We start from the raw sequence: 23,076 nt of genomic DNA, 5'->3' as shown, positions 1-23,076 counted from the left end.
GACCGGGCAGCCAGTGCCTCAGTTTCCCCACTGTAGGATGGGGATAACAGACTTTCTCTGCTGCTCGGGGCTGCTGTGGCACCAGGTAGCATCCCGCATCCCCACCTCCCTGGGGCCGGTCACCCGAGCATTTCCCCAAAAGCAGAGTCTGGCCCCGGCCAAGCCAAATTCCTGCCTGGCCTCTTGGCACAGATTATGGCCACAGAGGGTAAAAACACAATGAGACAAACTCCATCCCGGTTAATATTTCCTTCGCAGGATGGAAAAAGTGGTGGGAGGCAGTGTGGCGGCGGCAGGGGGGAGAGCAGGCTGGGGGCCACAGTGTGCCGGGGGTTGCTTTGGGCAGACCAAATGGGAGCTGGGGGTCTCTGGAGGAGCAGTCGGAGCCCAGCTGGGCTCAGAGAGAAGGGTGCAGCGGCACCCTGCGAGCCCAGGGAAGGGTGCGTGTCCCCCCACAGGCACCGCGATGCCCACCTGGCATGGCTGGCTGCGGCATCCCTGGGGATGATCCAGCCAGACCCGCTCCAAAAGCCCCCCACCCATCCATCCCCTGCCCCCCCTGCCGTGAAGGTGGGTCTGGCGACACGACGGAGAGCAGCGCCCCAAAACCAGCTCCCTCGGTAGAAATGTTCCCAGGGAGGTGCCTGGGGCTCCTCATCCTGTGGGATCAGCCCCACTGTAGACCCAGGTGTCTGGGCAGGGGGGGGACACACACGTCCCAGCCCAGGGAACCCTCTGGGAACCGCGGAGCCCTCTGGTCACGCTGCCGGTGGGTGTCCACACTGGGACGGCAAAACGCGGAGCAGTGGCACTTGCAGGGTGTCCCCCGGTCCCTGTCCCCATCCCTGTCACACAAAGGGAGCCGTCGTTTCCCGCCATTTCCCCCCGCCCTGGCCCTTCTCCCCCCTCTCCTGTCCCCTTCACCCTCCTCCTTCCCGGCTGCCGGATAAAAGCCCAAACATGTGAATCACGGGGCACAAAGGGGAGGCACAAAGGCAGCCGGTCCCCCTCAGCCCTCCCTGCGGCCTCCGGCCCCAAGCGGGGACCTGCAGGCCTCACGTCCGCCTCAGGGATGTCCGGGCAGCCCTCCCTGTCCTGCCCACAGCACCCTAGAGCCCAGGAGCTGCGGTGGGGCAGGGGGATGCCCCTAGGACCAGGGGGTCCCCCATAGGGTGAGGATGATGCTTCTGGGGTTAGGGGATGCCCCATAGAGTCAGGATGATGTCCCTGGGGTTAGGGGATACCTCATAAGGTCAGGATGATGCCCTTGGGGTTCACAGATACCCCATAGGGTTGGGTGATGTCCCTGGGACTGGGGGTGCCCCATAGAGTCAGGATGATGTCCCTGGGGTTAGGGGATACCTCATAAGGTCAGGATGATGCCCTTGGGGTTCACAGATACCCCATAGGGTTGGGTGATGTCCCTGGGACTGGGGGTGCCCCATAGAGTCAGGATGATGCCCCTGAGGCCAGGGGATGCCCGGCAGCAGGTAGGATGGGGCAGTTTGCATGTCCGCATGGGGCAGCAGAGAAGGGACCGGGGGGCACAGCCCAAGCCCCGGGCATGACAGAGCGAGCTCTGCCCCACAGCCTTCGGTGAGATGCGAAGTGAGAGCCTGGTAACCCCTGAGGACACCGACGCCCCCCCCCCAACTCTGCCATCCCTTCGGGAGCTGCACCCCAAAGCCTGGCATGAGGGTCTGCTTCGAGCCCCCTGCTTTGGCCAGGCCAAAGCCAAGCCAGCATCATTCCTGTGCCGGGGAGGGATGCTCAGGGCTGGGGCAGGACCCTGGCCCGCAGCGGGGCCCCCGCGGCCCCTCACCCCAGCTCTCTCCCATCCAAGGAGCCTGCGCCCTGCAGGCCGGGCTGCCGACAGCTGGCGGGAAGGAGCTTTCCCAGCGCATAGTGACAAATTCCTGGCGGTCAGGGCTGCTTTGCAACCGCCGCGGCCCCGGCGGGGGGAAGCTGCCCTGGAAAGAGGCGGATTAAAAGCTCTTTGGCTCCGGCGGCGCATCCCAACTGGTCCCCTCGCACGGCCACCTGCTTGGCCCCGGCACCGTGAGATGTTGCCCAACACCCCCGGGGTTGGGGCAGAAGGGGATGCTGCCGCTCCCTTCGCCAAGTCCCAGGGGCCCAGCAAGGAGGGCTCAGCCCTGCCTGGGAATTGCTTCATTAATTAATTTGCTCTGCAGCATCACAGGGGGCCTTGGGCTGTCCCAGGGGCCAGCTCGTCCCCAGGGACCATCCTCCTCTGCAGCAGCAGCCCCCCGGCCCCACTCTTCCCCCAGCTCCTATTTCTCCTGATTTTCTGCTCACTCTCAGCCTTAACTGGCTCCACCTGCCAGCGAACACCAGAAAATCGGAGCAATCCCCGTGGCCCCCGATTTGGCTGCAGCCACGCTGGACCCTTTGGCGGGGTAGGGAGGGGAAACGGCACTGGGCAATATTTCTGGGCTCTATGCAGTGCATAGGGACGGCTTTTCCTCCCCAGTGGAGCCCCACTGCTGCTCAGGGGCACGTGTTAAACAGGGTCTGGATGTCGTTAAGCACCCCAAGCTGCACGCCTTGGTTTGAGGGTAGAGCACCCGTGTGGGTGGGTGTGCACTCTCATTCCAAGGGCAGAATATTTGGTTCCCACAAATAAGGGGGAGACTGGAGCAGAAACATGAGCTCGCCTTTGGCAGCTCCTCCCTTGGCTACTGCCTGCGTTGGCTCATCAGCAAAAGGGGGTCCCCAATCCCGCTCCCCTGCACCCTGAAGCCGTTCCCAGGCTGGGGCTGCCCACAGGGTTTCCTCCTTGTCGCACCCGCCATCACATGTGGGTGACGTCCCCTGGGAGCCCCAGGCATGCGAGGAGGCCCGTCGCCCCATGGCAAGGGCACAGGGTGCCGCTGGCTGTTCCACGGACCCCCAGGGCTGTCTCTGAGCTCTTGGGGGACACCCCGATATGGTGCTGGAGGGGGAGCCCCGGGAAGCCCTGCAAATATTGACTCAAAGTCCAAGGGGGGAGCAGGGGAGGAAGGCGACAGCCATGAAATCCCCAGCGAGATGATGATGTGGCAGCAAGCGCCAGCGCGGGCAGGGAAGCTGCCTGCCCTTTGTGCGCCTGCTCCCCTAATTGAGCCATTATTGTTCCCGGGTTTGGTCTGGTTTGTGGGGTGGGTTTTTTTATTAATTGTGGGTGGGCAGGGGCTGCGGGAGCCTGGCTGCCCCCCCCCGCGCCTCCGGCCCCAGCAGCCCCCCCCTTCCCCGCTTCCACACGCTGGAATTTTCCCACAGTCGTCGCTCCCTCGCAGCAGGAAACCCACCGCCCGCGCGTCTGCTGCACGCACAGCCGCGAACAACTGTGCACAGCCGCGCACAAGTGTGAACAACTGTGCACGGCCCCGCACAACTGTGCACAACTGTGTACAGCTGCACAAAACGGTGCACAACCAGACACAGCCATGCACAGCTACACACAAGCATGCACAGGTGTGCCCAGCTGTTCACAACTACACACAACCATACACAGCTACGCAGAACCACACACAACCGCGTACAACCGTACATGACTGTGCACAGCCACGCACGGCCCTGCACAGCCACACACACAACTGTCCACAACTGCACACAACTTCACACAGCCATGCTCCTCTGTGCACAACTGTACACAGCTGCGCACAGCTGCACAAAGCCATGCACAGCCACGCACAACCACGCACGACCGTGCACGGCCACACACAGGCGTGCACAACTGCGAACGACCATGCACAACTGTGCACAGCCCCGCACGACTGCGAACGACCATGCACAAGTGTGCACAGCCACACACAGCCGTGCACAACTGCGAACGACCATGCACAAGTGTGCACGGCCACACACAGCCGTGCACAACTGCGAACGACCATGCACAAACATGCACAGACACACACGACCGTGCACAGCCACGCATGACCATGCACAACCACGCACAGCCACGCACGACCGTGCACGGCCACACACAGCCGTGCACAACTGCAAAGGACCATGCACAGCCGTGCACAGCCACGCACGACCATGCACGGTCACACACAGCCGTGCACAACTGCGAACGACCATGCACAAACATGCACAGCCACGCACGACCGTGCACAGCCGTGCACAGCCACGCACGACCGTGCACGGCCACACACAGCTGTGCACAACTGCGAACGACCATGCACGACCGCGCACAGCCACGCACGACCGTGCACGGCCACGCATGACCATGCACGACCGTGCACGGCCACACACAGCCGTGCACAACGGCGAACGACCATGCACGACCGCGCACAGCCACGCACGACCGTGCACAGCCGTGCACAACTGCGAACGACCACGCAGAGCCGTGCACAAGGGCAGCAGGCGGTCCGCTCCCTCCAGCCCCGCACACAAAGCCCAGCGTCCACCCCCGCCTCCCCGGTGCGGGCAGCCCCCGGGGCCGCTCCCGGGCCGGTGGCGGGGCGGGGAGCGGCGGCGGCGGAAGGCGGGCGGTGGGGCCACCCCTTCCGGCGGCCATGGAGCCGGAGGAGCCGGAGGAACCGGGGGAGGCGGCGTGGGGGCGGCGAGATGGGGGGGAACTGGGCGGGCGGGGGCTGCTGGAGCTGGCGGTGGCCAGCGGGGTGGTCGCCTGGGCCACCTGGGCCGTCCTGTTGATGCCCGGCTTCCGCCGGGTCCCCCTGCGGCTCCAGGTACCGCCGCTGCCCCCTGCCCCCTCCCAGGCCCGCTGGGACCCCCGGCGCTGACGGCCCCCCTCTCCCCCAGGTACCCTACCAGCCCTCCGGCCCCCAGCAAGTGGCGAACGCCCTGGAGCTGCTGCGGGGGCGCACGGGGAAGACGGTGGATCTGGGATCGGGAGATGGACGGCTTGTAAGGGGGGGGGGGAAAGGGGAGCAGAGGGGTGCTGGCGGGGAGGGAGGGGGTTTGGGGCTGCCCTGCGATGGGTGAAAGGCAGGGAGGGGGGGGCTGCGCTTACCAGGAGGGTGGATGGGAGCCCCCCCCCCCCCTCTGCTGCTGCCCTGCTCCTGGCTGTGGTCCTGGACCATCCTAGGTGGTCCTAGAAGACATCACACGCAGTGAGCAGGGTGGGAATGACCTTTCCAGGAGGAAGGAGCTTTTGCACCTAGAAGGTGCCGAGCACCGAGGCCACCCTGCCCGCAAGCCAGCAGGAGGGAGCTAGTGGAGCTGGGCAACAGCCCCTGCCCCCCAAATTGTCCCCCAAACTCATCACCAAGGTTTGTTTTAGTTGCAACTCTCTTTCTTTCTCTCCAGGTGGTTGAGGCTTATAAGCAAGGTCTCAGGCCAGCTGTTGGCTATGAACTCAATCCCTGGCTGCTGTGTCTCTCCAACTACCGGGCCTGGAAGGCTGGGTACCACGGGAAGGTTTCCTTCCTGAAGAAAGATCTGTGGAAGGTAACAGCGCCCCGAGGGTCTGGCCATGCTCCATGCTGGCCGTAGCTAGGGCAGGGCCAGGCCTTGGTCTGCATCTCCAGACAGGCTTTGCTGATGGTTGCTTGCTCCTGCCCCAGCGCACGCTGCTCCCAGGAGGCAGAAAAACCATCCTTCTTTTCAGGGGAATGCCAGCCTGGGCAGCCCAGCTGGCTGCTGGTTTTGCAGGCAGCAGCGCTCCTTCTTACAGCAGCTCTGAGAAGAGGTCTTGGGTGCTGCTGACACATGGTGGCCTTCAGAGACATGCTGCTCAAGGTGGCATCAGGTAGCCTGACCAGAGAAAACCCAGCAGGGAACGTGGTTCTGGGATGATACTGGAGGCAGGTGCTTTGCAAGACATGCTGCTTTCACATCCAGCTCCCAGTCACACCAACACATCCCCGTCGCTCACGTTGTGGGGTATCTTTGCTTCCTCTGAGGTTCAGAAGATCGCCCGCAAGGCATTCGGCCACTTGAACGGTTCCCCTCTGTTCCATCTCTGTTTGTTGCTTCTTTCATTCCCCTTTTCCTTCTCTTTTAAGGTGAATCTTTCTGATTGCTACAATGTGATCGTGTTCCTGGCCCCCAGCGTGGTAAGTCAGTCCCTTGCACTCTGACTTGTTCTGAGCGAGCTCGAGAGAGTTTTCTTAGAAGAGAGAGATAATCTGGGACAGTGGCAAAGACTCTTAAAAAAATAAGGCCAAGCGGGCATTGCTGCAAGTGAGTGGTTTGGTGCTCAGCACCACTCGAATTTATAGAATCATTGAGGTTGCAAAAGACCCTTAAGATCATCAAGTCCAACTGTTAACCTAGCACTGCCAAGTCCACCACTAGACCATGTCCCTATGCGCCATGTCTACACATCTTTTAAATCCCTGTAGGGGTGGTGACTCAACCACTTCCCTGGGCAGCCTGTTCTAATGCTTTGCAACCCTTTCAGTGAAGAAATTTTTCTTAATATCCAATCTAAACCCTCTCTGGCACAACTTGAGGCTGCTTCCTCTCATCCTATCACTTGTTACTTGGTTCTAGTCCCAACCATACACAGGGGTAGTACCAGCCCTACATTTTGGAAGGGTGTTTGGTTGATGCTGCCTGCTTGGGACCCATCAGCCATGCTGAGAGGCTGCCCTGCGGTCCTTGGTGGCACTGCCACTACATGACTGTTTCCTAAGGCCACCTGGCCGTGGCTGTCTCTCTCTCCCCAGAAACCTCCCCTAGCCACCAAGCTCCTTGCAGAACTCCCCGACGAAGCCCGGGTGGTGGCTGGACGCTTCCCCTTCCCCTCCTGGACCCCCGCCAGCACCCTTGGGCAGGGGCTGGAGCAAGTCTGGGCCTATGACATGAAGGAGGTGCGGCGAGCAGCGCAGAGCCGTGCAGAGGGAAGCCCAGTCTAACAGCAGCCTCGTTAAGCCTGGCATTAAGGGTCAGCAGTAGTAGGGGTCAGAGCCTCTCCAGCCCTTGGGCTCAGCTCAGGACAGCAGCGAGAGGGCTGCTTGGCCAGGCTTCTTCCCAGGGACTTGCAGGGTGGCAGTCCCTCTGTTTTCCAAAGAGTGGGCAGTCTGGGGGAAGCAAGGGAGGGGAAAATCAGACCTAGAAGTCCTGGAATTACCACAGGATTTAAGGGCTAAACCTCCAGTGCCTCTTTCTGTACGTTTGCTACTTTATTTCTAGTTAATTTTTCAAAATAAACATTTGGTCCATTCTTCACTTGAGACTACTGCTTTGCCTTTGAGCTGCAGGGTGCTCCTGGACCCAGAGCAGCTGCTGCTTCCAGCCTCAGGCTTTGCTCTGCCGTCCCTTTGAAGGCAGCTCACGAGGGAGTTTGTCCAGCTCACCTCCTGCTGAAAGATCAGTTTGGCCCTGCTCACCTTATATAACATTCCCTTTCCCACTCAAACACAGAGAAAAAAAAGGGTTTCCCACCATAAAAGAGCAGCTCATCCTCTTTGACTGACTTCTTAGACCAAAGTCTATCTTGAACCAGCCCTGGCCCTATCTCTTAGAAGCTGACAAGGGGGCAAAGGCAGGAGCAGAGTTAGCCCTTGGACTCCGGTCTAGGTCTGACACAGGAGAAATGTTATCGCAGGAACGGGAACCTGTCCCTGCAGCCTCACAGTAAAAAGCTGCCTGGGAACCTGACCCCATGTCCCGAGGCGTGATGTGCTCAGGGAACAGCAGAATTCCTACAGCTGAGGGGTCAGAGGATAGACAAGACGCAGTTGTCTTGTCTCATTTTAGTACTGTGAATTTGAGACCGAGAACACCCATGTGGTTTCCCTTGCTGTGCCTCCCAGCTCTCAGCCAGGGAAGGATACTTGCTCCAGCCAGTCCACACAACAGAAAGCTCCTTCCTCTTAAATCCTGCTCTTTCCTATAATCGTACTGGTCCTCAGAGCCATGGTGGAGAGCTACGGTTTGTGGCTGACAGTCCTTCTGGCTCTGGGCAGCGAGTGAATATTGGCCGCCCCAGCGCTGAGCGTGCGTGGTACCTCGCTGCCAGCAAGCTTCGTCAACCGGAGGATCTCCTGCTTGTACCTGCAGTGGGGAAGCAGCACTGTCATTGCCCATGCAGTCACAATCCTGAGCAATCCATTTAAATGTACACTGTGCCTTGTGTTTGCTGTGTGCTAAGGACATGCAGTGTCAGTTAATGCAGAGCAGCCAGCCCAGGCATTGAGCCACCCTGGGAACTGAGCTCCAGTAGGTAGAAAACCACAGCCTTTTCCCAAGCAAGAGGTGTTTGTTGGCTCTGCCAGGTAACGGTACCAGCAACAAGCCTGTGAGTCTGACCCAAGTTCACAGCCGAGCTGGCTGGGGAGTTACGGCAGGCACAGTTGGACCATTGCTCTGACAGACGTGCCCTGCTTGTTCTCGCCCTTCCTTGTCTGAGCAGCTGTTCTCCCTGCTTTGGGGCGTGATGAATCAGGGAGAGAGGACCGTAGATCAGGGGCTGCTGGAAGGCTTTAGATTTTAGGCAACCGCTCTCTTAGCTTCGTCCAAAGGATGGGTGAGCACACAGGGAAGGAGATGTGTGGCTGGGCAGGCCAGACACTGTCCCCCTGCCCTGCAGAATAAGGGATGGTGGCAGCTGCCCGCACAGCTGGACGTGCTGCAGGACATCAGCCATGCCGGCAGCACTGTGGGAAGGCAGCGGTGAGGTCAGGTGCCAACAGTGTGGCGGGCATGGCGATGTCACCAGCAATTAGCCTGGGAGATAAACTTGGAGCACAAAGCAGAGAACACGTGGAGGGGCATCCTACCATCTCACCTTGCAAGATGCTTATCTATGTATTCCTGCAGCTCCGACACCTGCTCTTCTGCCACAATTGCCCGAGTCAGCAGCTGGCTTCTCTCATGCTCCAAATCCTCCTGGAGGGGCAAAGAAACATGGAGAAAACAGTGAGATCTGTGAGATGGGAGTGAAGTTGCTCAGTCCCTCTCTGCCAGGCGAGACTGACCACTTCCCCATCACTCAGCTCCAGCGCCACTTGGCATTAGGCTACAGAAGCAACTGAAAACTGATGCGCTCAGGGAAAGGAGCCTGGTGATGATAGTGCAGCTTTCTGCAGGCACCACCGCTGCAGGGCATCGGCTGGATGGATCAGGCAGCCTTCCCTGACCAGAGCACAGGCGTGGTGGCCAGGGCCACCCCAGGACAGGTAGTAACCCCTGCCTGCCAAGCCATGATTTACTCCCCCAGAAGCTTCACAGACAACAGGCAGAGCGGTCGCTAGATTTGACGCTCGGACACAGCTTTCACACCTTTCTACCACTAGTTTGTTGCAAAGGGAAGTGACCTTCCCTTTTAGATAAAAAAACATTTGTTTTTTGCACAGTGTCTCTGGACAGTAGATCACCAGCTTACCCAAGTTAACTGCACAGTCCCTGTGTCGCCAGGAGTATCTGAGGTGCTTGACTGAGCTCACCCCTGAGATGCACAGCAAGAGCCAGGAGCAGGACCTGCTCCCAGTGCAGTGCTCCAGCCTCTAAGCCACAGCATCTCCCTTCTTTTGGCCATAAATATACACACAATTTAGGTGTTTGGCTTTACATGACCAGAGAACAGTGAAGTACTTCTTAGGTCGCTGCGGACAGAGGAAGGCACGACATGGAAGCAGGCTGGTAGCACATCTGTAGCCTTGTCTACCACAGAAAACCCAACCTCTGCTTGGTTTCCAAAGCCCTTTTCCCTGCATGTGGCAGTCAGCGTGGCAGGGATCCCAGCACCAACCCTTCTCACTGCTGCCATCACTGCTGGACAGCAAACCCCACCTCAGCCAAGCCCGTTCTCAGCGAGCATCACCACGGTTTCGTGGGAGCTGTAGGGCAGCATTGCAAATGGAGAGAGCTCTCCTTCCTGCTCTGGGCCACCCCATGGCCAAGTGCAGTGCAAATATCCTTGCACCCAGACCAGGATGCTGATTCAGATTCAGACTAGACTTGAACCAGGTCAAATACAGACCCAATTTGTTATACAGATGCCTAGATGCTTGTGCTGAAACATGGGAGGGAGCAATATAGTCCAGCAATGAGCAGCCATAAGGGCTGCTCTCCTCCTTTTGGTAGCAGGGACAGTACAGCCTTGATACATCACCAGCCAGGGAACTGCTAGTGTCACTTGGGAGGCTGCGGCCAAAGCCACAGCAAGGCTGCATGGAAAGCTTCCCTGCTCCAGCCTGGAGCAGCACACTGACCCCAGGGCAGCAGCCGGCTGGGGCAGCACATCTTTGACATGTGGGTAAGGGATAAGCTTTTATTCAGATGGGCTGTTCCAGACCTTTACCTGGGTGGTGTGTGCAAACTCCCGGAGCTGCTTCCTGACCTCTGCCCAGCCCTCCTCATCCAGCTGCCTTGGAGAGAAAAGCAGATTCTCATTGTGCCCAAATGTTCAAATCCAGCCCATCTGCAGGTCACCCAGCTCTGTTCAGGGGCTGCACACAACTCGTGCCCATCCAACCATAAATGTCAGCGCTCTCAACCTTTTCTCTCCCGATGCCCCAAACTTTTTCAGGGCATAGGGCACTGTCCCTGTGCCCGGGCATGAGAGTCACAAGCCCTTCTGCCAACCTGGGATTCCCCACTGCGACGTCTGGGTTTGTTCCAAGTTCACATCAACACTTATACATCAGAGGACTCCGTGCAGAAAGAGTCCTTAACCTGACACTGCAGGACTGAATGTGATGGAAATAGAGAGTGATCAATGCTAAACGCTGGTGCTTTTCATGTTGTGGAGCACAAACCCGCCCATTCTGGTCACCGAGCGCGATAGGTGAGCTGTCTGTGCAGCCCAGCCGTGGGAAAGTTCTTCCTATTCTGTCCCAGTCTGAATAAGCAAAATACAGGTCACATCTGATGCTTGGGGAATTTGGGTTGTATGAAGGGAGGAATGCATTGTGCTCAAGAGCGGCTCTGCTGCGACTGCCAGAGTTCCCTCTGGTGGCTGCAGCCTCCCAGCCCAGGCACACGGGAAATCATGGCTAAGATTTCATGAGAGCAGAAGCAAAGGGAACAATAAACAGTGAAGCCACACAGTTGATAAAGATGAGAAGCAGCAGGAATTATAGCTGAAGTGCTGCGGTAACACTGGGCTTCATGTCCCTAGCTAGAGGAACAAGGTAACAGCATGGATAAATCCATCAGCACACAGAAAACAAGTATTTGAAGAGTGTAGATTCTCTTGGCAGCTAAAAAAAACCCCCATAACAACAACATGCATCACTAAAATTCAGGTTCTGTTTTTTCCATGTCTTGCTCCTCTGGTGAGTCTGCCAAAATTAATGCATCTGTTCAAGGACTAGTACTACTTTTCAGTGTAGAAAACATGGCAGAGCCTGGTTAAGGCTCAAGCTTTTCTCTGAGACACTCCTCCAAAGCCCAGTGGCTCAGGCACTGGCCAACTCCTCAGTGCTGGCATCCGGTTAATGAAATGCCTGACATGTTTTCTAGGCTACCACATAAATATAAAAGGCTGAAAAATCCCAGGTCAGATTTCTCCTACACTTTGTTCCACCTCTCCACAGTTATAGTTGATAGAGTTTCAATGGAATAATGAAGCAGGAGGAAGAGACCCATCAAAAATGAGCAAATAAAGGGCATATCAAGAAGCCAGGGAGGTATCAGTACAGGGTCACCTAAGGGTTCCAGCCCAGCTTCTGCATTGGGAGGGAGGAGAAACAAGACCATCCCAAACTGGTGGTGTTTCGCTTGCCTTTCTCAGGTTGTGATCTACCAAAGCACTCAGGCGTATGCTTAACTTCGTCTTCTAAAGAGATCAGTGGGACTAAAAACATAATTAAATCAAACATGTGCTTAAGAGCTTTCTTGGATCAAGGCCCAAATGACCAACTCATTTCACCGCAGGAAACGCTGCACTGAGATGACAGCTGGCTTTTCTTCTCGGATGAGTCCCTATCAGCTCACTTTCTCCCTATTTATTACTGTCTCCAAGTAAAGCAGAAAAGACTCCTCAATCCATATAGCAAGGAAAATTCAGAATTACAAACATCCCAAGAAACAAACAGCACTTACTGCTCAGGAGACAGCGGAAAGGCAGAGGTTTCTTTCAGTCTTTTCTGAAGGCAAAGGAAGAACAGTATGCCTGTTAAGCATTAAACCATTGCAATCTCACCATAGACGCTGCCACTGTGAAGTGGCACAACATATCCTAGCACTCTAACAGTCACCAGTGCCCTGGCAAGGAAGTGATGTCCAGTACAATCTTAAGGTCTCCTATCCTCTGAATTTTTAAAATAAATTTAATTTAAATAAATGCATCTCGCACAAATCAAGAGACACTTCTCTGCCCAGGCAGAACCAGTTGGAGGACATGGAGCTGACTGGCGTGTTTCTGACTGCGATCTCCTGCTCAGTTAGCTATTCACACTGAGGCAAAGGCATTCAAGAACGGAAAGCCCCATTCTATCCTCCCTTACTCACCTCTTCTTTTAGCAGTGAGTGAGTCTGCAGTTCTCCCATAACATCTGCTACTCCTCAGACCTCCCAGAGCTCAGCAACCCCAATCTATGGGGCTGCCCAGCCTCCCGGATTTAACTGTAACTCACCCCTATGCAGCAGGGTTGAAGCAACGAGGGGACTGCTTGGACAACCTGCCTCTTCCCAAAATGAGAAAGCAAGCAAGCAGTACCCCTGCCTGTGCCACAGGCACAGGAAACCCTCAGGGAATGCCCAAGGAAGGGGCTGAATCTATCGCTTGTGGGACTCTCCCCACCACCTCCATTTCACCGCCGCAGAAAGCCACCAGCCCAACCACCACCTTCTGCAGTTCATGTAGCTGCATCTCCAGTTTTGCTTTATCTTCCCGCAGCCGGTTTAGCTCCCGGGTTGTGTTTGTCAGCAGCTCTGGGTCTGTGATGGAAAAGTGGAGCTCGGCAGGGCCACAATCCATAGCACTGCTGCCCAAGGACCGGATCTGTTCTCGCTGGAGCCTGTAACATGTCAGAGGGGTTAGTCCCTGGTAGTTTTGGTTAGGTAACCACTGAGCATTTCTGCTGCTGGTGGAGGTACCATTCACTCGGGACCTGCTGGCTTCTGGCCACCGAGAGCTAGTCCACCTGCAAAGGATAAGTGGGAGAGCCCAGCAGTATGCGCAATATTCCTGGGAGTGTTTCTGCGGGGAGCTTGTCCTAGAGCTATTTGTGGCTTTTATACCACAAGAATTTCTGCTGCTTCCCACAGCCCAAGCTGCTGAGAGAGCTGTGGAGCAGAGCTGAGAGCACTGCAGGGACAGGCTGGGAGGCAGGAGTTATTTGTGGTACCTCTGCATTTCCACACCATCCAACGTTGAATCAATCTCTCACCCTAAATTTTACACAGGAGAAACATAAGTGCAAAGCAGCTCCAGGGTGTCAGGAGCACCCTGAGGTGCAGCTGGAGACATGTTGCTCCTGGCTTGTCAAGAGCAGGGAGATAAACATGCACTCCAGATCCTCTGCTCCACCTAGAAGCCCTGTTTGGCTCCCTCTCGGCCAGAGGTCTGGGTGCTACGGGGCACTTCCACTCAGTCCCTAGCAATAAGCTGGAGAGACAGAGATAGCCCAGACCCTGGCTTAGCCCTACCCGTAAGCGATCAGCAGGTTCTCATGCTTCTTGACCAAGTTTTTCATGCGTTTCTTGTAGCCACGTGCTGCTCTAGCTAGCTGCTCTTCCCGAGACTTGTAGGAAGCCCTGATGTCCTTCAGCATGCTGTCCACAAAGCGTTTCATAGGAGCACGATCAGCTGGGGCTTTGCTAGGCCCCATTACATTGCTGGATTTGCTGTCCATGTAGTCCTTTAAATATACAGAGAAAGAAATCGAGGTGGTCAAGTTGTTCCCTAAGGTTTGTAGCCCATTTCCCATAGAGAAGGGCCAGGCACATTTGTGCTAACAGCACGGAGAGTAAGGCATATAACAGCAGGAAAGACTAATTAATTTCCACCATGGCCCTTCAAGACAGAGAAGGCATCTGTACTGTATCAGTGACCCAACTAGGGAAACACGAGTTGGCATCAGTTACCATTTCTAGTCCTGTATTCTTTCCACTGTGTCCTGCTCTCTCTGCTAGCTAGGAGATGCTTCGACATTGCTCTGTTAGAAATTAGACTATTCTTAATAGTAAAAATTCCTTTGCTTAGTCTCCTGATCCATCACCACACCGCGTTCTTTGGTACCAGCCTTCGCCCAGCACAGAAGCTCTTGCTTACTGCTACCTAAGGGGGCAGAAGGAAATTTCTTCCCAGTCTCACTGCTCAATGTAATCAGATATCCATGCCTGAACCTGCCTGAAACACCTGCCTTGTGCTGAGTCCTCACCATGCTCTCTGAGCCCTACTTTACATCAAAGGTGCTTGTTCTCAGAGCGGGTCCCAGGCACTGGTGTTACACGGCTCTGTAGCTGACCAGGGAGGCTGGCAGAGCTCCCTGTGGGGACAGCAGCAGAGTCACCATGGACACAGCGACAAAGCCAGAAGTGGCATCGCCTGGCCTGCCCAGGGAAGTCGTCAGGGCAATGGAGATTAGAAGCCAACTGGAAGGCAGCCATAGTAAATAGGAGGATCTTTCAATCCAAGTAATTTGACCAAGAAAACTCCCTGCAGGAACTCGCAGACCATTTTGTGTGGCCATACAGGAAATCTGGGCGAGGAGGGGGGCTGGCATCTCCTCCCCCAGGCCAAGCCAAGGGCACAGAGCCCCCTTCCAGCTGCAAGCAGGGTTCCCCAAGCCCCACTGCCTGCTCTGCTCCACAGCCCAGCGAGGAAGGGAAACAGCAGCAAAAAGTAGGCAGCCAGCATGGAGAGACCTCCCCAGGCCTGGAAAGACCCTGCGGCTGGGGGTACCCACCGCCACATCCTTGATGTACTGTGTGAGCCGGGAGCGGTATTCCTCATTCATCTCCTTCAGCCGGAGCTGCAGCAGGGAGTTCTCTGCCTCCACCTCTTGGAGCTGGCTCTGGGACGTGAGCAGCACCTAGGCACAGCAAACACGCTCATTGCTGCCCTTGTCCTCCAGCCAAGCAAGGGGCACTAAGAAGCTCCAGAAGAGATGGGGGACTTAATTTCCAGATATTCAGCTTCACTAGAGCTGGGAAGGTCCTGGGTTTTCACAGGAGCCCAGTAGAAATGTTTATAGTCTCTATTCCCCTGCTACCTTCTGTCATTTGCAATCCGCCCCGCCAGTGATTTCACCAACTCTTTCTAAATATCAGTGAACAAAATTCCTCCCACCACCTGTTGCAAGCAGCACCTTCCACCATGTGCATCCCTAGAGAAGGAAACTGCGCAGGGAGGAGCACCTTGGTATGACAAACTCCCTGGAGAGCGAGACGTGTCAGAGTACCTCAATACAAGACATCCACCCCCTGCTAGCTTCAGGAGAAGCACATGGCACCCAGGACGAGTGGATGAGCAGGGGCAGTCCTGGAGCCTGGGTGCTGAGGGCTGGAAGGAAGCCTGCCCTTACCGCTGACTGCTCCGCCAGCTTGTGCTGGGTGTCTCCAATTGCTCCCTTTGCCTCCTGCAGCTCCTTCCCCATCGCGATCCTGGGCACACAGGAAGAAGGTGTGTTTATTTTAAACCCCCAAACTTCTCTGTAGGTCCAATACAGCCAGCTTTGAGAAGGAAATCACTACCAGATGACAGAAATCTCTCTGCAGCTGCATCCCCAGATGCATGCCAACCAGCAGCCACAGAGCTCTCACAACCAAAAGTGAATGTCCTGCCCAGTCAGAGGATCTAGTTCTGCAGCGTCCCTGCTGTGGCAGCCTTTGCCAGGACACCAAGCCCAGCCCAGCTTGTCGGTGGAAGAACCACTGTGGGGTTAAGGGCTAGGGCTGGATTCATCTCTGGGCTGTCACACATTTGCTGTGTGTGTCACAGAAGGTGGATTTTCAAAGGTGCATAGGCCAGTTGGGTGCCTAAACACCACTGACTTTTAAGCAGACAGTTAATCCTCTTAAGAGCCTTGAAAACATCAGGTTTTGCTTCCAGGCCTCACTTCTTCCAAGGGTGAATCATCATTTCCCCCCTTGTACCCCACCAAAGGCAGGCTGCCTCCTCTCCTGCTCCCAAGGATCAAATTCAGCTGCAATGAGCTGCATAAATGCCCAGCCAAACAGAAGCACGTGCTCTCAAACACTTACACTCTCTCTTCCAGCTTCTGCTGCTGCAAATCATAGGTTTTCTTCAGTTTTTCAAGCTCCACTTTTATGTGAGCCTGGTTTCCAGGCAACTGAGGGACAAACAAAGAGGAAGATGAGACAGGGGCTCAGCTAAGAGAGGGATTTGTGAACAGGGAAGAAGTGAGGAGAGCTCCAGCTGAGCACAAGTCTAGCTGAGCAGTGACATACTGGGGAAAGGACAGGTTTAACTGGGAGTGACCAGTGCTCTGTGGCACACCAGAAGCAGTGTCTGATCTGGAGACAGGGCACATGGAGGTGCACACATGTCGCTCTCCCAAGGGAAATTCTCATACTCAAATTCCCAGCAGGAGCTGGTTGTGGAGCCCAAGCTAGTTTTGCATGGGCTGCAGATGGGAAGGAGGCAGGAAGCATTTCTGTGCTCTCAGTTTTGGGTGCTTTATCACCCCCATCTTTCTCAAGTATCATCAAGAAGAAAATAACTAAGTGTCCTCTGCACTTCTTGGCTTTTAAACTCCTGCCTCTGTTCACTCAGGGGTACTGACCAAGGGAATCACAGTTGCCCTCTCTCAGCTTTTGCCTGCACAAGATCTGCAGTTATTCTAGTCTCATTTTTCAACTGCACAGCTTAAAAAATTTTTTTAAAATAAATCAAGGCATCAGCTCATCCACAAAATGCAAGTTAGCACCAGGGGTCGTCAGCCAAGGTTGGAATAAATTCCCCCTCTGCTTCCCCAAGGATCCAGCAGCAGACCCCCACCACACTCACGTTTCTCTCTAGCTTTTGCTGCTCACATTCAGAGGCAACTGCATCTTCTGGCTGTTTTTTGTAAGAGACAGAAGAAGGTGCCTGTTAGATCCCTGTTCTCCAAGGAGCTGGCAAGAGGACAGAGAGGTCCTTACCTTCACCTTCCGAGCAGAGAGACGATGCACCATTGCTCTCACTTTTTCCAGCTCAGCAGAGGATTCATTGGCCACGGCGGGGGAGTGGTTGCTCTCTGTGTGGGGAAGGGTGCTCCTGGCATTGGCCAGGTTGAGCAGCTCTTGGCTGAGCTCTTCATTCTTCATGACCTGCCAGGTCAAACAAGAAGGAAAGAGCTTCTGAAATCCTGCCTCTCCAGCTCCACATGCTGTCTGTTCAGCACATACCCACTGCTCTTGGTGCATACACAAGGCAGGCACTCACATCCCCTCCTGAAAGCTAGTTTTAGTTTTAGTTCTCTCTCATATGTCCAAAGATATCAGTGATTTTCTAATTCTCATGGAAATACAGGGTATCATCACCAGGCATCAGGATTATTCACATGTAACCTTACTCCCTCTGCCCATCTCGGTCTCGCATTCAGATACAGATCCTGGTGCCAGCCCAGCCCTGGGCACAGCTCTGCTACCACCTCTCCATCCTGACCTCCAGCCTCCCTCCTCACTCTAACCCTGTACCCTCCACACTACTTCCCAACACTTCAGGCATGTCTTTCCCCATACAATGGCTCTGAACAGTGCTGGACTCCATAATATAAGAGAAGGGCCAAATCTCCATCCATCTAAGCTGACGCCACCCAGCTAATTCCAGTTTTGTTTGAATGCATCCCTCCAACAGCAGCCAGCCCACAGCACCGTGTAGGCAGTGAGATTCAAAGCGATGCTGGTGTGAAGTGACACATTTCCAAAAGATAAAGAGGATCTGAATGAGAAAGGCTCTGTTACAGGTGATCTGGAAGGAACACTGGGGGAATTCATGTCTCACGGGAGGGTTTCTATGTAGATAACAAAGCTTTGATGGGGTTTATGACTGGGGACAAGCTTGAGTAATTGTTACCATGGCAGTGAATTGGGAGGATGGGAGGCAGAGGTCATCTGAGTCATCCGTGGAGAGAATAGCTTATCAAAAGATAGCACAGGGTGGGCTGAGGGAGAGAGGAGAGGAGAAAAGAGGCTGACAAAGAGGTGAGATATACAGCTGTGAAAACTGACAGCTACGCAGAGACAGGCTGCTTGTTCCCCAACCGAAAACGATCCATCTGCAGCTGTCAGCCCTGACAATTTGATCAGAGGGGGTCACACAAGCGCAGAAGTACCAGCTTAGTGAAATAAAGAGGCAGTCCCAGGTTTGCGATGGGCTTCGCTGCCTCCCCTATGCTCCCAGGCCTGGCCTGGCTCCAGGGAAAACCCCGGCATGGAACCAGTTCGCAGCCATTTGGGTTCCCTCCGACAGCCTCACTTTGTGCCGCCGCTGCAGACGGCCTAAGCTGCCGAACAAAAGAGGAGGAGGAAATGGAGAGTCGAGAAAAGGTCAGAGTCTTGAAAAGGAAGAATTTACAGTGAGTTAGAAAACAGGCACAAAGTGCCTAACTGGCATCTTCTGGAAGGCACTTCCCCAGGGACAGTCAAGGCCAGCTCCGCCGCGCTCCTTTGCCTGGGACAGACAGAGGGCGATGTGTGAATCGAGCTGTACAATGGGAGCCGCGACAATTCAGAGGCTCTAACTGTTCCCGTACAAGGGACTGTGAATGAGCTCGCCGAGCTGCTTCTGCGCCAAGCAGCCATGACAACATATTGGCAAGGTCACAAGTAGCACTTGTAATTGGGAATGTGTAAATGGTTCATTGTCTCCCCAGAAGAGCGCCAGAGAAGGGGAGGGGGCAGAACCGCAGGCTGCTTTTCCCATTTCCTTTGGGAAAGTCCACACTGGGAAAATAATGAGCAAGAGGCCCATGCCACGACAAGTCCCAGCCTGCCAAGTTGGAGCCTCTTTTGCTTCAGGCAGGGACATTCGGTAGTCGGAGCCAAGAAACTGGGGTAAAACCCTCAGCCTACCGATTACAACCAAGGAGTTCACCTTTGGCTTCTGGACCCTGCTCCACCACTTCCTCAGGATATTATCCGGGCACATAACTGAATCCATGTCCTTTGACTCCCTGAAACATTCCAGGATCCATGTGAAAACAGTGTGTTATTACTGCTAACCTACTAAACCCATCACTTAGAGATGTCAGCCACCTGAAAATCCAATTTTTGACAAACATATTGCACCCCCTTGGGGACAAGAAGCAACCAAGATTGCTGAACATTGAGCTATTCCTCCGCAAGCCTGGCAGTACTGTGTCTCAGCAGCGTGCTGCCTTGCTGGCAGTCAGCTGCATGCGCTCTGCCTTGTGCTCCGGCAGGACGACAGGGCAGGTTCACACCCCTGCAAGCAGCTGAGCTTGCCTCCTCGTAAGAAATTTCCATTTCTCAGCTTACGGGAGACAATTGATAGCTTCACAAGGGCCACTAACTTACTTATTTGCAATGGGATGATCATGATCTTGTATCCTTGTCTACCAGAGCTCTGCAAACCAATGCTCACCATAAAGACAGACTGGGCACTGCCAAAACCAGCATGCCTGGTCCCAGCCCCACATCTTCCCATCACAGCTCTGCACAGGGCCAGCACGGTAAACCAGGTCATTTGGCTGAACCAGCTAAACTATCTGCTGGGGGAGGGAGGCAGGAGGGTGTCAGTCATTCAACCCAATTCAAAAAGGAGAAGCAGGAGGGGGAGAGGGTGGGAAGAGGGGAAGGTCTATTGAAGTAGCTATTCTTGCCAAAGAAATACACAAATCTGGGTCCAAAAGACTTTAGTTAATAATTGCTAAGCTAACAGTCACCAGGAAATCTACTATGTTTTAGGGAACAATCAGAAACTTGCTTACATTCAGTGTTTTTAAAAACTTGCCAACCTCAAAAACTTCCAGGCCCCTTCCCGCCGTCATACGAAATGAGAGCGACTACAATCAGTTCACGTGCAGCCTGCACAAGCCATGCAGAAAAAAGGGAAACAAAGCATGCTGGCAGTCAGAGGGACCTGCGACGTGCACTCAGACCAGCCCCGCAGTGACCTCCTCGTTACTGCTAGTGACGGGGATCTGGGATGGCGTGAAAAGAGAAAGACTCTGACAGCAGGGTGCCCAGAAGAGCACATGGGTCAGCGTGGGCTCAGCACTGTCCCTGCTGAGCAGGACAGGTTCTGCAAGCCCTGCTAGAAGGTGACCATGTTACATGAAATCCCCGGGCCCTGAAACAAAATCATGCCCAAGCTACGCTGTCTCACAGCTGACAAACCTTACTGGACTTGAGCTGTGATGTGGATACGCAACCCAAAGCCTACCAAGCTGTCTGTAGATCAGGTAATTGTGAGATGGAGTCAAGAACACCAGAATGAACACTGCAGCCTGTCTCACCTCCTGGTCCAGTTCTTTGCCTAGGGCCAGGTAATTGCTTTTCAAAATGATGTACTCATCCGCCAGCTCCTTCCGACTGGTCTCCAGAGCATGCAGGCGTTCCCGTAAGGCATCTCGCTCCCCAGTGACTTTCTCACTGCAGAGCTCCAGCTCCAGCACACGGTTCTCCAGGGCCAGGATCTGCAGAGGGGAGACAGCAGAATTAGACTGTGGCAGAGACCAGCAGTGATCACAGGGCATTTATTTGGTCAAACAGGTTCTGGCACGCTATGACTTAAAGAGAGATGAGCTTCATGCGAGTTTCATGGTATCTGGGGTGTCGAGGGGGAATCCATTGCTCTAGCTAAAGCCGGGAGAATATGCCAGGCAAAGTAAAGATGGATGTGTGCAAAGTAAAGATGGATGTGTAATGAACTGCAGTTCTGGATAAAGGTATTGTCAGAGCTGAAACTAGCTACTTCAAACTTTTGCATACCATATTTTTCAGTTCAAAGTTCTCTGTCTCATACTGCTCCTTCATTTTGTTTGTCTCAATCTGGAGATCAACGAGGTCTTTGGAAATCTAGGAGAGAGAAAGGACATTATAAAGGCCATGGACTGATTCTGAGGCCAACATACTGTTTCAACAGGTTGCGCTGGGGAATTTGAGCACAACACACACCCCCTAGAAAGGGGCCCCAACATTTCCCACCAGATTTTCCACTCCCCATCAGCTGGCCTTATACGGCTTCACAGCTCAGTTCTCTCCAATTCCCAAAGTATTTGTTTTACCTTCAGTTTTTCCTCTTCACTGAGGACCATTCTGGCCGACAGATCTGTTTTGGAGCCAGCCAGCTTCCCCATTCTCTCCTGCAGGTCTCCGAGACGGTACGGCCTCTCATTCCTATCCTGCAGCTGCACCTAGAGACACACAACAGCTCTGACAGCTGGTGCCAGCCAGCAGAGCCCACCTCTCCCCCATGCTATTCTCCCACTGCAGCGCTGGTGGAAGAGCACAGCATATCCAGCTTTTCAGAGCTTAAACAGGTTGTAGATGGGATTTTCAGCTGCCATTTTCCTCCTGCAATTATCATTTCATTTGTACGGCACTGGTTCCATGACCCAGGAAGGGGCTGCAGACCTTCATACTTTCATTTTCCTTAGCAAGATGCTGCATGTGCTCTGTCAGACTACTTACATTCTCATTCTCTTCAACACTTCCAGAATCCATGTGCTTGGAGGCCAGGATCTTTGCAAGGTATCAGGCAGGCAGCGACTGAAGAGCAAAGGAAGGATCTAAGGATCTCTACGGCAGCAACTGTTCCCTCCAGGTCCAGCACAAGTGATGTTGCTATCAACTTTGGTTACTAGAGGGTGTGGCATCCACCTTGATTTTAAGGTGGAGCCAATTATTACAGCCACCCCAGGAGCTGTCAGAGGAAAAGAAATAATGCTTGTCAGGAGGTTTCCGTATTCCCAAGACAGCACACAGCAGATACTGAAACAAGCTTAGCAGACACCACAGTGAAGCAATATTGCCAGCTAGAAGGTACCACTGCGTTTATATTATGGACTGTTCCCAAAACCCAGCTGTAGGGATGGCCTCCATCTCTATTGCAGGGATATTTAGAGAATTTAAGATCTGATTAACCCATTAATTAATCCATTAATCCAACCATCTGCTCCAAGACTGTCCAGTAGCATCTAACATCATCTTGCTTCCAGGAAATTTTCTCTTGATCTCTACAGTCCTGGTATATCCTGTGTCAATGAGCCATCCAAAGGGTACCAGGATCTTTGAGCTCTGACCAAGCTACAGCTGGTGACAGGAAAGACCTTCCCCAATTTATCACTTGGCATTAAAGACATTATGTGGAAAAATAGAAGCTTCAAAGGAAAGCATGCACTGAAGCAAACTCTGATTAGCCCAGACAGTGCTAAATCTGGATTGTGCTGGTCTACACACTGCCACTGACTCCAAACTGCGACCACCCAGGCCCAAACAAGACAACTCCCAAGTGCGTGCAAAGCTAAAAGTACTTAAACAGAGTCTCTGACGTAAAAGCAAGGGTAATGGAGAGTGCAAGACATGGTGGATAATGCTGGAAGCCCTTGGTGAACAGCAGCCATGGGGTAAAACGAATCCCGGTTCTTAATCTCCTCATTTTGGGCTTATGATCACTGCTATTTCTGTAGAGTGGGTGAGTTTAGGTAAGAACTTGTCTCTTACAGAAGAAAAGCTTTAACAATATAACGTTCAAAAAGACCATAGCTCTGAAAAACTCCTTAGTATCTGTCAAAGCTAAGAGGATGAAAGAAGGAGAGGGGCCATCCTATTAGAAGTTCCATGCTAAGCAGAATTTACCAGCTCCTCACCTGGTCCTGGCTCCTGGAGAAGATCCCTTAGCCTCTTGATGTGGATTTCACCAATGGTCATGGAAGTGAGACCCAGGGGATGAGCTCTTTTGGGGCTCAGGGGAAGGAGAAGCTAATGCAACATGCAATTATGTCTTATTTTTCTGCAAAAGAACTGAACAGACCTGAAGTAATTTTATTAAGATAACGAAAGTGCTGATGAGAATTCACAGTCTCTTCACACCCACTGCTGAGCAGAAAGCCAAATTCACACACCGCCCACAGCGCCGGGGTGGGGGTGGGGGCTTGGAAGTCTACAGCGGGTGCTCCAGCACACGAAAAAGCTGAGCTGCAGCTCTGCTCCCCAGGTGCATGCTGTCTCCCACTGGCCCTCAGCCTCGCACGGGCCCCCCGAGACACAGGCACTCCCAGCCCATGCCGGTCCAGGGATGCGTGC

General features: G+C 54.2%; 2 protein-coding genes across 2 annotated transcripts; one reads left to right on the top strand and one right to left on the bottom strand.

Annotated features, from left to right (window-relative positions):
- The first annotated feature begins 1,495 nt into the window (after positions 1 to 1,495).
- ANTKMT (adenine nucleotide translocase lysine methyltransferase) lies at positions 1,496 to 7,137 on the top strand. Its single transcript, XM_075059281.1, has 7 exons — positions 1,496 to 1,596; positions 2,346 to 2,417; positions 4,433 to 4,691; positions 4,765 to 4,869; positions 5,272 to 5,412; positions 5,970 to 6,020; positions 6,636 to 7,137. Exons 1-7 carry the CDS (start codon positions 1,496 to 1,498, stop codon positions 6,822 to 6,824), a joined length of 918 nt encoding a protein of 305 aa, XP_074915382.1. The 3' UTR covers positions 6,825 to 7,137.
- Positions 7,137 to 22,846, bottom strand: CCDC78 (coiled-coil domain containing 78). The gene is made up of 16 exons (XM_075059374.1): positions 22,641 to 22,846; positions 21,463 to 21,694; positions 21,057 to 21,185; positions 20,761 to 20,847; positions 20,286 to 20,465; positions 16,966 to 17,133; positions 16,832 to 16,882; positions 16,066 to 16,154; positions 15,387 to 15,465; positions 14,769 to 14,894; positions 13,507 to 13,718; positions 12,704 to 12,875; positions 11,959 to 12,002; positions 10,214 to 10,280; positions 8,699 to 8,799; positions 7,137 to 7,965 (listed from the first exon to the last, which is right to left on the bottom strand). Exons 2-16 carry the CDS (start codon positions 21,493 to 21,495, stop codon positions 7,839 to 7,841), a joined length of 1,665 nt encoding a protein of 554 aa, XP_074915475.1. The 5' UTR covers positions 21,496 to 21,694; positions 22,641 to 22,846; the 3' UTR covers positions 7,137 to 7,838.
- Positions 22,847 to 23,076: the final 230 nt, after the last annotated feature.

This window comes from Buteo buteo, chromosome 29 (assembly GCF_964188355.1).
Source record: "Buteo buteo chromosome 29, bButBut1.hap1.1, whole genome shotgun sequence".
Taxonomy (NCBI): Eukaryota; Metazoa; Chordata; class Aves; order Accipitriformes; family Accipitridae; genus Buteo; species Buteo buteo.
The sequence above is the reverse complement of the archived record's forward strand: the minus strand, read 5'-3'. Positions and strand labels throughout refer to the sequence as shown.